Raw genomic sequence first — 12,809 nt, 5'->3', positions numbered from 1 at the left:
GCGGCGACATCTTTCGGCTGGCTTAACGGAGCATAGACGAGGCACCGTCCTCGAGCGACAGTTAATAAGATTGCGGCTTACCATGGTTCAAAATGAGAATGTAAGGATATGGTCGATATGGATCCGATAACATGCCTGAAGTCTTTCAACGCAAAATCGATCGTCATTCCGATTTTTATAACGACCGTAACCCCCAAAGTTTGCTTAATAATTCCCATGTTAGAATGACTGTTTTATCGGCAGGTAGGTCAGTGAACACGAACTTCTAAGTTTCAACCTTTGTCAAAATTCGATTCGCAGTGGTATGTATTACTGGTTTCCTTTTTTCTCCGAAAATGGAATCTATTCGTAGATTATGCGCAAGGGCGAATCCCACTTACGCCGAAATCGCCCGCGCCCACGACGGTAGGAATTTTCCGTTTTTTTTTGTAATAAAACGAATATCATAAATTATATGTTCCTGTTTTCGAGTGATAATTTATATTTAAAAACTCGTATTTTCCGATAATACCTTTCCCGCAGATTTCTCTTCCATATTTCGGGAGATTTTCATACATTTTTAAACGAAAACCACGGGCGATTTGGGCGTAAGTGGAATTCACCCGTTGTGGGAATTGCATGAGAATTGTTTTCTTAGCGTTAGTAGCATCGATGAAGCGAAGTCAAATGAGTCGCGGCCGAGTAGGATGGATTACGCGCAAGGTAGCTCTCCGCCATTGGTGCAAGATCAAGTTCGAATAGATGGCAACGTAACGGTCATCAGACAGTTGTATGCAAACATGTCGTTAAGCAAAACGAACGGTGCAATTGGTTATGCATTTCTGCGAAATCAATTTTTCGTTAATTACTTTAAAGGTGGGAGATTTGTAACGGCTATTAGATCATCTCTCTGTATTTCTGTAGGAGCAAAACTGACGATAAAAAGAATGATGGAAGAGTTATTTTTCTCAGAGTGAATCTTCTCACCATTCTGAGAACCTTAATAGGTTATAAAGCTACGCAACCAATGAGGGGCGGGGGGATTTTAACGCTTTCAGAGTTTCGATCGATCAAAATTTGGCAGATAAAGGAATATTGGTTCTAGAGACATCGAGCAAGATATCCTTTGTATATGTTATACGGAGACCCATGACTTCTTGGCGGCAGGCCTGACGGATGGCACGGTTAGACTGTACAAAACCACCAGCGGCGCAGACCCATTGTCGTTGCGTGACGCAGAAATGATCCAGAAACCAAGTCCAACGACTGCGATTAGGCACAGACCAGTTCGCAGGTCCCATCCCATCACGCGTACAGTAATTGCGACCTGTTAGTACAAATCCTAGCAGTCTTATCTATTCTCTATACCTAGTACTCGAATGATTTTTCGACTTACGCCTAGTCGAATGATTTTATCGCTCTTTTCTTTAAATCCAAGATCGCAAAAACACTAACAGTTCCTTATTTACCATTTCTTATCCTATTTGACGATCGCAGACGCCAATGGATGCGTGAAATGCTGGCATTATCCAAGCTCTCAGTGCCTCTACACGATACGAGAAAACAGGCAAACCCTTGGCCTGGTTTATCATTCCCATCTGCCAAAATTCGTAACTGTGGGCGACGACGCGAAGATCTACTTGTACGACGAGGAGACCAAGATGCAGGAAAGGGTGTTTCAGGCAAGGTTCGTCGGAACGTAATTTCTTTTCTATCTCGCTTGATCGACTCGAAGTACACGCAAGTACTTATACCGCCTCGAGTCAACCTTGTTTCGATTACGTTAATATAAATCGCGATGTGTCATCGTACAGTGGTTGCCAATCACGGCAACTCTGTTATACGAATTTATTTCGCAGTGATTCACTGGAGGTGATGGACGGCCACAGGTCGAGGGTCTTCAGTGCCTGTTTCAACCCTAAATCGGCGCACGAGTTGATCACAGGCGGCTGGGACGACACGATCCAGTTCTGGGACAGCAGACAGCCGTACGCCCTTCGACGCATATCCGGGGTCCACATGTGTGGCGACGGGCTCGACATCAGTACGAACGGGAGGGAGGTATTCAAGTAGAAAATTCAAACATAGCTATATTCGTATCGACAGCTTCCATCTCACAAGGCAGATACAAAAGTATAGAATTATCCTAGCGACAAGGCGGTGGCCATGATACAGTTCTGCCAATATCGTTCAGATGGAGTTCCTATCGCATTCACCACGCACGCTGGTTTCTAATGTCCTGCAATCTCTGCGCAGATCCTGTCCTGTGCCTGGCAAAGGGAGAACTCTATCCAACTATGGGACTATGGTAGTGGGAAGCTCTTGGTTACTCTGGAGCCAGACAGCTATTCCTCTATGCTCTACTGTGGGAAATACGTGACGAATATGTTCATAGCCTGTGGCGGAACAGACGATAATCTCTTCAGGGTGATCGACTTGAGATCTCACGTCGTAAGTTGCCGGTAGATTTTCCAATAGCTGAGCAGTCCACGCGACGATGGCAATCATGTCTCTTTGGCAGAGCATAGCGATGGTCAGTAACCTAAGCGGAGGCACGTATGACCTGGACGTCGGTCCAGTGAATCCGAAGCACGCGAGGAAGACGAGGTCGATATCGGTGGTGCCGCAACTCGCCTTCTGCGCCGGCAGGCGAATCTTCGAGATTGACGCCCAACCTGGTTAACCAGAGGTCATCTCAATGGTTTCCAGCGGCATGAACTTGCCTGTCTGTTGTGCCCTTGGGAATTAAACGTTTCCACGAAAGCAAACTCGCGTTCTTACATTGGTGGATGACTGAACGGTTGATGGTACCTCAGGTTACGTTGGAATCGCATCACGATTCCACAGCAGCTTCTACGAGTCGATCGTCTCGAATTGGGGCTCTGTGTCTTTCTGAGTCGACAACGCAAAGCACAATATATTGGCGAAGTAACATTTTTTTTTTATTCTAATTCAATTGTGTTACAGTTTAATAGTGTTCGCTCTCAGGATTGTTTTCCGTTTCGAATACTTTGTCCGAGAGACAACAGCGGTTAGAATGAACGTATGAGAAATTATCTGCAAAATTATCTCAGTAATAAAATATATTTCTAATACACACGCACGCACACGCACACATACACACACGCACACACAATCGTCGCGGTGCATCTTATCAAAACGGGCCTCGCATGCATCATCATTGTCATCATCATCTTTCATCATTATCATCATCATCATCATCATCATTATCATCATCATCATCATCATTAACATCATCATCATCAGGGGAGTATAAAATTGGTCGACATGGCTTTGCGAACGCAAACAGAACGAACGAGTCCGATGATATGTCTGAGAACGACGACCGCTGACCAAACCAGCCGTGTTTCCTCTCCTCCGATAAAATATTCGCTAGACAATCGTCGTCGTCGTTACTGGTTGGTAAAACGGAAAGAAGCGGTATATCAACGATATATCAACCGAACACGGTGGCAAATGAATAGTGACGGGAGGGTTGGGGTGGGTGGGTTGCACACAGCGATGCTACACGATCATGGAGGGGAGTACAATGTGTAGAATTGATCGATTACGATTGGTCGATTGCAGAGGCCTGGCATGAATCGTTCCAACGATTCAGTGGCACTCCTCTCACGGAGAAAATAGGGGGTACGCTACTTTCGTCTCTTCACATGCACTGTGCACCATTCCTAATCACATTGTTCGCTCTAATATTACTAATAGTGTGTATAGCTTAACGTTACACGTCATTCTCTTTGTACACAATCGCTCTCTCTCTCTTCCTCTCCCGCTCTCTCTCTCTCTCTCTCTCTCTCTCTCTCTCTCATTTTCTCTTTCTTTCTTTCTTGCACTCTCTTTCTCTCTCTCACTCTCTCGCGCGCGCTTTCTTTCACACCCATTCTTTCACCCTTTCTCTCCCTCTCACCTTGAACGCTCTCAGCGGCGTAAAATCACAACGGAAGCAGAAGCAGGAGCAAGCACGAGTGCGCACGCGGGCCTCGGACCTTTCGTTCACAGCCTGACCGAGCCGTGGCGCCTCTGCATACGTCGAAACAGCTGAGCACGCTGGCTCCAACTTCTGCGCGACACGTCTCTTCTCGTAGACGAAAAAAAAAAAGGGAAAGAAACACATCGCGTTTGATTCCAAGCCCAATATACATAGAGAGGTCTGCGACGACACGCGTCCCGCCGTAGGAATAACAAGTCTTCCGTCGGCCTCCTACAAAATTGTTGCATTTCCAGCTTAAAAAATAATTGAACTAAGAGCAGGCCAAAGACACGTCTGACGAAGAAGGAACATAAAACGTTGAAGGACCTTGAACGTGCCTTATGATCACGCTCCACGACGAAACGGCGCACAGGAGAGGATAGGGTGGGGGAGGGGCATGTGTATTCGGTGTCTCGTAGAATTAAAGCGCTAGTCAAGGTGTTTTAGAAGTATGGGTACCAACAGTTGAACCGGATGGTGGAGCTCGACGAAGGGAACGAACTAGTTTCGATGGATCACAGAGGAACTATTTCAAATCTGCATCTGGGACTAAGGGAGACGCGAGGATGGTCGCTGTAAGGGAAACGACGAGAAATATGGGTTTATTGATCAGTCTGACGATCAGTCTTGTATCAGACGTACTTGTATCAGAACTCTTCTGTTCCCTTGTGGGAGCTTTATTAAACCAGTTACATCTGTACCCATAGTTCTGAAACGGCCTATATGAGGTGCCTGTATCGCGCTACGCAAAGATCGCCGTTTGCGTCGGACCATTCGACAGCAGTGAACGGGGACGAACTCCACGAAAATGGCTGAAAAGACACTGGTCTTCTCCAATACATAGTATTGCCCCGTGGCTGCCTTCGAAAATGTCCTCGCGCCTAATCAGAGGAGAATGATTTCAGTCGATTCGATTGACTCCGAGACGCCCGCTCGATGCTACTAAAACGAACCTAGGAAAGAGTCGCGATCGACGGAGATCGTGGACACCGAAACTCGCGGGAAGTATCGCCAACAGCCTTCTGTTCTGCTCGCGATCACCTAGTAGTCCGTCAAGGAGGACGCGACCTTTGCGCAGAGCGACACGAGGGGTCCGTGCACAGGCATCAGCCCTAAGAAACATCGAGCTGGATGTGTCCTGTGGTATCTGGTTGTCGCGGAGCGTGGCACAGTGAACTGTACAACCGACGATGGCCGGGGAACCGAGTCCTGAACCCTTGTCCCCCGTCGATCCTTTGTCGTCGAGCCCGAAGAGGACCGTCGTGTCATCCTCGACTCGTTGGCATCAATAGAGATCACACAATTTCATCGTGGACACAACATACCTATGCATTCAGGTACGCGCGCACAGATTCGACAAACAGGAGTGAACAGCCCCGTCCCCCCTTCTACATGGTGTTGTAAACGGGACTGCTATGCCTAGGTCTGACCTGCAGCCTGGCGAGGGGATGGGTCCTGCCGTGCTGTTGCTGTTTCTTGCTAGCTGCCACGATCGACGGTACTGGCGGCCTGCCGGGCGCTTCGGGGCCCTCTGTGAACAGGGGGGACGAGTGGTTGTTGATCATGATTGGCGCTGATCTTCGACTGTACTCAGGGGTGACTTTCGTTTTCTGCGCGTCTATCGAGTCCCACGCGGTGTCCTTGTCTTTGTGCACGCGCAGCTGTATGTCCGTCGATTTCCTCGTGTCGGGCTTCACCTCGTACTTGCCCACCAGGACCCTAACCGAGCGGTCCTCTGTGCTCTCCGAGGACACTCCACACACCTTTTCTTTGTCTTTGGTTTCGGACGGGGCTTGGATCTTCGACTCGTTGTGGGGGATCACTGGCGACGAGGGCAGGCTCCTCATCCTTACGTCCCTCTTCGGCCGGGTGGCCGCCATCGACGACGACTCGCTCTCGAAGCTGTTCTCAGGGCTCTTCTCCAGCTTCGTCGACTTCGCCTCGAACTCCTTCTTCAGATTCTTCACGATGCCCGAGATGCTGCGCGAACACTCTGCCTCCGGCGAGTCGTCCACGGACAGGCAGCGCTTGTTCAACACCGACTTGTTGCTTAAATTCTCCAGCACCATCTTGTGGTGCTTGACAGAGTGAAACTGAGTGGTGTTGACGACGCAGGGGCTCGAGGTCTCGCTCTCCGACTTGCAGGACCTCAAGGACGACGGTAGGTCCTGGTCGGAGGAGAGAGACGACGAGGCTGGCGCGCTCGTGGACAGTCTGCCAACCTGACTCATCGACGCTGGCGAGATGTCGATCCTCCTGACGGGGCTCGGGGAGTTTCTAACCGGATCCACCTTTAAATTATTCTCCTGGCTAGGCGAAGTGTCTCTCCTCCGCAGCGTGGGAGACGCCGTGTGGTGCAGTAGCACGGGGTTGTACGACTCCTCCTCTGCAGGCAGCCTGTCCTTCTCGTCCCCGTCGGAAGTCTGCGTGCATACGCGTTTCACCGTCCCAGAGGAGGTGTTCTCCTCCAGCTTCTGCTTTGTACGCTTCACCGTGCCTGGATGCCAGGGTATTTCCTCTTTGTCGTAAGGAAAGAGACCGCTGGAGCCTAGCAGATCCGACGGCCGCATGTCGTACGAACCCCAGGAGCTGTTCCTCGACGGCAGCGTGGCCCACGAACTGTGCACAGAATTGTTGTCCAGGATCACGGCGCTGTCGTAGCTGCTCCAGGAACTCTGTCGGCTCGGAGACTCCCTTGTCACGGGCTCCCCTTGCCTCTCCTCCCTGTCGAAAACTCTGTCCACCTGCGTGCTGAACGGGTCACCGTCCTTCCTTGGCTTCCGACCCAGGTGACCAGGGTACACTAGCGTCGTGGTCGCGACACACTCACTCTCACCACCCACTTCCCCGTTAGTCTTAGCGTTACTACACGAATTGGTACACGTTGCATCGGTCGATGCAGTCCAGACTAGACAATCACTATCATTACCAATTTCTGGCTTCTTCCCCTGCTTCTCGCCTGGGTCCCAGACCTCTTGTTTCACGGTGACGGCCGACATGACCTCGGACGACTGCTCCACCAGCCCGTTCTCGTTCACGCTGGAGACGGGGCTCTGTGGCAGCGGTTTGCTGTCGGTGTCCGAGCTAGGGGACGAGGGTTTGCTGCTCACCGCCTCGAACTGGTTCGTCAGGTTCAGCACCAGACCCTTCCTCCTCTGGCCCTGAGTCTCCAGCCTGCTGACTCTGTTCTTCACGCTCGGTGTGTCGGCAGACGGGCCTGGCAAGTGAACGATCTGGTTCTGAGACACGCTGTACGACTGACCGTTGCCGCAGGGCATCAGGACGTTCCTAGCCTCCTGGGCCATGCCTGGCTTCTGGCTGGTGGAGCGGAGGAGGTCCTCCCTGGTCACTTCTGTGCTCCCTGTTTTGTCGATGCTCTCGAGAGACTGGGAAAGGGGAACTGCAACAAAGCACCGATTACATCGAGAATTGTGAATGTTGGATAGAATTCTGGGTCACCCGAAATATATAGGGCCCACTTGAGGAATGGGGAAAGTAGTCAAAAATCTTCATACTGTATCAAAATATAAGAAAATAATGATTGATCTGGGGCTTCATTCTCAAGAAAAAAGACTTTGAATATTTGTTCAGAGCGCATACATCTGACAATTGTAAGTGGATCATTGTAGAAAAATAAGTCGAAGTTGTAGAATATCTTTTTTTTTCGATCGAGGCAATGTTTTTGGGAAAATCGATTTTAATCTTCTTGTTAGTCAAGTGCATGTTCGACTTTTTTCTACCTCCACGTTATAGAATACGTTCGCAAATGTTGTGACGCTATTTCAGAGATGAAACTGAAAATATTGTCCCTTGCAGAGATATAGTGACTAGCCTGAGATCCACACGAGTGGTGTGTAAAAGAATATTCCCGAGGGTACAGGATCCTAGATCTATTCTTGGTCACTCATTACGGGGTCTTTATTCATAAAACGCAACGTACCAGAAGGCAACATGTTCTCAGCGATCTTCACATTTGGCGACCAACTCTTGGGCCTTTGACTGGTCTTCTTCAGCTCTGAGCCGGAAATGGCCTGAAGGCCGCTGTCCACGTTGTCAGACTTCTCCTCCTTCTTCGACTGATCCTTCACCGAAGTGGGAGACTTGAGATTCGTGTCCGACTTGGACCTCTGCAGCTTCTCCTTGTTCTTCATGGCGTCCAGGATCCCTTGGTACGTCTCCAGCTGCAGCAGGAAGCTGTTGTTCGGCTTGATGCAGTTCCGTTTCTCCTTGACGTGCTTCCACGCCTGCGAGAAGTCCCAGTTGTACGCCTTCATCGCGTACGCGATCACCACCGACGCGGACCTCGAGACGCCCATCTTGCAGTGCACCAGCACCTTCGACCCCTCCTTCTTCGCCTTGGTGATGTACTTGAAGGTGTCGTCCCAGTGCTTCAGGAGGTCGGTCTTCTCGTCGTCGTAAACGCGGACGTTCAGGTACGTGAACATCCCGGGGAAGAAGTTGTCGATTTCCCGAGTCACGTTCAGTATATGCCTGACGCTGAACAGACAACAATTGTGGTCGGCTTAGAAGACGTCGGTGGAAAGGCCACGAAACTTAAGGTTACATGAGATTTCAAATAAGGGGAATCGTTTTCGAGGAGGTCCTTAACCCTTCCGCTGCGGAAGAATTCACAGCAAGGCACTATTGGGCAATGTTGGGCATAACTTTCGCTCTGGCGTGTTCTCTAACGGGCACTGCAGTAATGTCTGCTCAAATGCAACTGGGTTGGGACCAAAGTGTCGCATTATGCGGAGCACTGGCGCGTTTCCTTATCTGCAGTTACTCAATTTTGGGTCGTCCTGGAACCCATGTATATTCCCATGGTCGAGAGGGGCAGGTGGCGAGAGCTATCTGGCTCTTTATCGCCAAACTGAAATTGGAATAATTTTTACTTCATACATAGAGACAAAGTTTGTTCATGAATTGGTCCAAACTGAGCCCAAATATAATACAAATTCAACTGTTTTCAGGATTATTCGCGGCTACTGCTGTTGCAATAAAATAAAAATTACGAAGAATTCATTTTGTCTTAGGTCGCACTGAAATTCTTTGAAATGCGGAGGTTAAATAAAGAAACGTGCTCCGCCGCGAACGATTAAGTAACTTTGCTGCACACTTTTATAGAGCATAATAACCAATCAATTCTCATTTCAGCGAGGCAAACAAGTTCTCAGGACATGCATAGAAACAGGAAAGCGCGCATTGACCTTTAAGGAGTGTTTTCAACCCGAAGAACCAAAAAAGTAGGGGACCAGCGGCCGTAGCCGCGATGGAAACACCGGTTCTCGTCAGATCACCGACGTTAAGCATCACGGGGCGGTGCACTGGGGAAAGATGGGTGACCACTTTTCTCCCGGTGCGCTGCTGCTGCTGGGACCCGAAGGAGAGAGGAGGGAAAAATGGTAATGACTAATGTTCGTTGGGCAATATAAGCAAAAATGCTTGAAACGCCATCCTGTGTAAAAACACAGGAATAACAAAAAATACAAATACAAATACAAAAAAAAGTAGGGGCGAATAAAAATTGCCTGATACTTCTATTGAGATTCCCTAGAAGCCTGCAGAGTTTAAAAAGCAATCGGAATTTTCGGGTTACCGAAATTCCTTTGTCAGTGGGTTAAACTACGTTGCTATTAGCGTCCGATGATGAAACGTAATTGGGCGGCCATCGGGCGTTTGCAGCATACTGTCAGCGAATATTCCCGGTGCCTGTAGGCGCCAGTTGCAACGGGAGGGTTAAGGAATACCTGAAATCGAGGAAATTATCAAGCTCACCCATTCTTCTGCAGCTCCTCCAAATTGCTGGCGTTCCACTCGCTACCCAGATACACGTGGTCGAATATCTCAGTCGGCGCGTCCATCTGGCCGAGAATGGTGAGCATCTCCTGATCGATGAACGGCTTGAACTCCCCGAGATCCATGTCGAGGTCTTCCTCGAGACGACCTCGAATGTACTTCGAGGTTACCTCGTCGAGGTCCACGGACATCATGATCTCCTTCAGCGTCGAACGGATCACGCGCTCAGTCTCGTCCCTTTCTCTGGGCCTGCGTCGACAAAATCAAATGGGCACCACTGTTTAGCACATCTTTGTCGTCCTAGTTTCCGAGCTGCGCGCTCGGACATATCCCGGAGTAAACTGGATAACTATGACGATTATCAGCGACGATAACTGCCTTCTCCAGATCTAACAAAATATTCTTAGACGCGGATTATAGGCGTGGTTAGACGCGGACGGCAGCTGGAGAAAGTTCTGCGCCAGCGGAAGATGAAGTTTTAATTGGATAGTTGCAAGGAATTGCGAAACTTCTGATGCCCCGCGTATGCGGAAATCCCAACAGCTTCAGCGGCCCCAACAGCCGCGAGTATGCCGTTCGAAATAGACGCTAGATAGACGCAGAAACTGGAAATAATTGAAGGATAGCGATAAAGGCACGGTCCGCGAGCTATCGAAAACGCCAAGAGATACGTCAACAAACCAGCGATTTTGGCAGCGCACCAAGCTAAACTCGCCTAGACGGCCAGCTGTTTTTCCAACAGCTTTCTGATTTTGCTCGCGCCGAATTCGCACATGGCGAGGGGAAAAAGAGTAGCCGGCCAAGTAACCAACGGATGTCTATCAAGTTCTCCACGAATGAGTCGGGTGGGATGAATGTCTGTGTTCGCGAGAGTAACGTTCAACCCCTCTGCGAACGGGAGCCAATGAATCGCGTGATTCCACAGAGGTGTGCAAATTGTTAGACTCTGGTTTCTGTAGAAATCTGAGGATATTGTTGGTTGAATGTACCGGACCCGTGTCGATGCATACTTCATTCCAGTTTCACGATGATTATAAGCGCGGAAAAGTGTAGGGAAATGTTATTCTCTCCGCAACTGTTTTGCCAGTCACTCGTCAACTGAAATCTTTGGTATTTCAGCTGTTTGTTCGCAGCTCTTTCTGTTTTTAGTGCGTGTATCTCTTGTCGTCGCGAGTCTAGATGATGTTTGCTGCGCCTTTACGTACTTTTGAAATAGAGCGCTTAATTCGCAGCTGGCATCACAATAAAGAGATTAAGACGAACTGCGAACTCTTAAGTTATGAATTGAAAACCGAATTTATAGCCGTAAAGTGTGAATAAAGTATTATCTGCAAAGGAAGCTCTTGTTACTTGTAGTTTTATAACTTGAGTCTAATAATTCACACACTTCTATAAGTTTAACCCTGGCATGATACGGAGCTGGGTCAGTTTCGACCCACTCGAAACTACTTACGTTGCGGTGAGAAAATAAGAGTTTTATATCATAACCAGACCGCAATATAATATAAAATTGATGAGTTCTTACCGCAGTTTATGCGCGTTTGTCAACTCTCTGCGTTTTATTAAACGCTAGGAAATATACCCGCGCTTCGCTTCGGGCCTAAGAGATATTAAGGACTCCAGGAAAATACATTTCACCCCTTCTCACCACACCCTTAGGGGTTGATTAGGGCAAAATCCTGAAATTGGTTTTTAGGCATTTATGTGGGTAACCTTTCGAGGTAAAAAATCAAGTTGATATCTAATCGGGCCTAAAAGATTTTGAGGAATCCGTGAAAATACATTTCACCCCCTTAGGGGTTGATTAGGGCAAAATTCTGAAATTAATTTTTATGGATTTGTGTGGATAACCTTTGTATTCAAAAACCGAGTTGATATCTAATCGGGCTTAATATATATTGAGAGGTCCGTGAAAACACAGTTTACCCCTTTCCACCCCCTTAAGGGTTGATTACGGCAAAATCCTGAAATTGGTTTTTAGTAACAATTTTGCTCCCATGCAACTACTATTAAGCCTCGTGGCCACTAGCAATAAACTTGCGACATTCATTGCGAGAGTTGATGTCAGCACTGTGTAAATACGCCTGAGAGTAACTCTAGCAAGTTCTGATTACTTGCGACAGTTGGTCTCAGCAAGTGAATTCTGTCATAGTGTAGACACCCGATAATCTTCTCTCTCTGAGAAAGATTTTACTTCCACACGAATTGGAAATTTTTGGCGAGAGTAGAAAGCAAGTAGCTGGACCATAGTATTCGGTTTCGAATCTACGTGCACGTCAGCATTTTTGTATCACTTTTAGTAGTGTTTGGCCCAACTAATTCTCAATTCTAGTTTGTTGGACCGACATTATAGTAGATACTTTATGTATAAATATTTGCTGTCAACTCTCAGGCGTAACACTGCAGTGTAGAGTGGTGTAATAGACAGGTGTTCCGACTCCTGTCCAGAATGTGTGACATTTTCGTCATAGTTCTTCTGGCGCCCGGCAGATTTCGTGGCTGTTGTAAAGGTATTTACATATATTATACAGGCCTGGTATGGAATTCCTACTCGTAGTGGAAGGGGAACACGCCACGCATGCGCGTGATAACTCCGTGACGACGAACCAATAGACGCCAAGGTTCAGTCAAATGCCAGCGTCATCACGCGCATGCGTGGCATGTTCCCCCTCCATTACGCGCAGCATTTTTCTGGCAAGCCCAGTAATACTATTACAATCTCTACTACCACAATCTTATTAACACATATGTATATGTCCTCTAAGTAACGACGCCGATGTTTTGGCGGGATGCTGAAAAGCTTTTAACCGAGACACAGTGGGGAAATTTCACGATTTTATGGCCACAATCACATAAATAAATTTTTCAATTCGACAAAATAAACGGAAATGTCAATTGAAGAACTAATACGAGTATCAAATGCCACCAACTTTACTGTTAAATGTTTTAATACAAAGCTCGTATAGACTCGCACATGTTTATGTTCATGTGAAGTTAGACCGATCGCAAAGAATTAATCCAGATTTTCAAATTGCTTCAAACCCTT

At 48.0% G+C, this 12,809-nt stretch overlaps 2 protein-coding genes across 7 annotated transcripts in view; one reads left to right on the top strand and one right to left on the bottom strand.

Moving 5' to 3' along the window:
* Window positions 1-671: 671 nt before the first annotated feature.
* LOC143368923 (striatin homolog) lies at window positions 672-2,747 on the top strand. The gene is made up of 6 exons (XM_076812156.1): window positions 672-769; window positions 1,085-1,308; window positions 1,477-1,666; window positions 1,839-2,040; window positions 2,236-2,430; window positions 2,501-2,747. Exons 1-6 carry the CDS (start codon window positions 687-689, stop codon window positions 2,660-2,662), a joined length of 1,056 nt encoding a protein of 351 aa, XP_076668271.1. The 5' UTR covers window positions 672-686; the 3' UTR covers window positions 2,663-2,747.
* Window positions 2,748-2,897: 150 nt separating this feature from the next.
* Window positions 2,898-12,809, bottom strand: part of Ssh (Protein phosphatase Slingshot) — a 139,713-nt gene continuing 129,801 nt past the window's right edge. For all 6 annotated transcript variants that reach the window (XM_076811984.1, XM_076811993.1, XM_076812035.1 and 3 more), the window contains 3 exons: window positions 9,743-10,012; window positions 7,908-8,464; window positions 2,898-7,367 (listed from right to left, as the gene is read on the bottom strand). In XM_076811984.1, the coding sequence (XP_076668099.1) occupies window positions 5,356-7,367; window positions 7,908-8,464; window positions 9,743-10,012 (2,839 nt within the window). In that variant the 3' untranslated portion in view covers window positions 2,898-5,355. The remainder of the gene's footprint in view (window positions 7,368-7,907; window positions 8,465-9,742; window positions 10,013-12,809) is intronic.

Source organism: Andrena cerasifolii, chromosome 1 (genome assembly GCF_050908995.1).
Source record: "Andrena cerasifolii isolate SP2316 chromosome 1, iyAndCera1_principal, whole genome shotgun sequence".
In the NCBI taxonomy this organism is placed as follows: Eukaryota; Metazoa; Arthropoda; class Insecta; order Hymenoptera; family Andrenidae; genus Andrena; species Andrena cerasifolii.
This window is presented reverse-complemented; position numbering and strand designations above follow the sequence as displayed.

What these genes read in the sequence shown, in the direction of transcription:
- LOC143368923 (XM_076812156.1), top strand. Translation starts at nt 687, where the DNA reads ATGGATTACGCGCAAGGTAGCTCTCCGCCATTGGTGCAAGATCAAGTT. An exon ending in GCGTACAGTAATTGCGACCT is followed by an intron (nt 1,309 to 1,476) that starts GTTAGTACAAAT and finishes TGACGATCGCAG; the next exon opens with ACGCCAATGGATGCGTGAAA. An exon ending in TCGACTTGAGATCTCACGTC is followed by an intron (nt 2,431 to 2,500) that starts GTAAGTTGCCGG and finishes TCTCTTTGGCAG; the next exon opens with AGCATAGCGATGGTCAGTAA.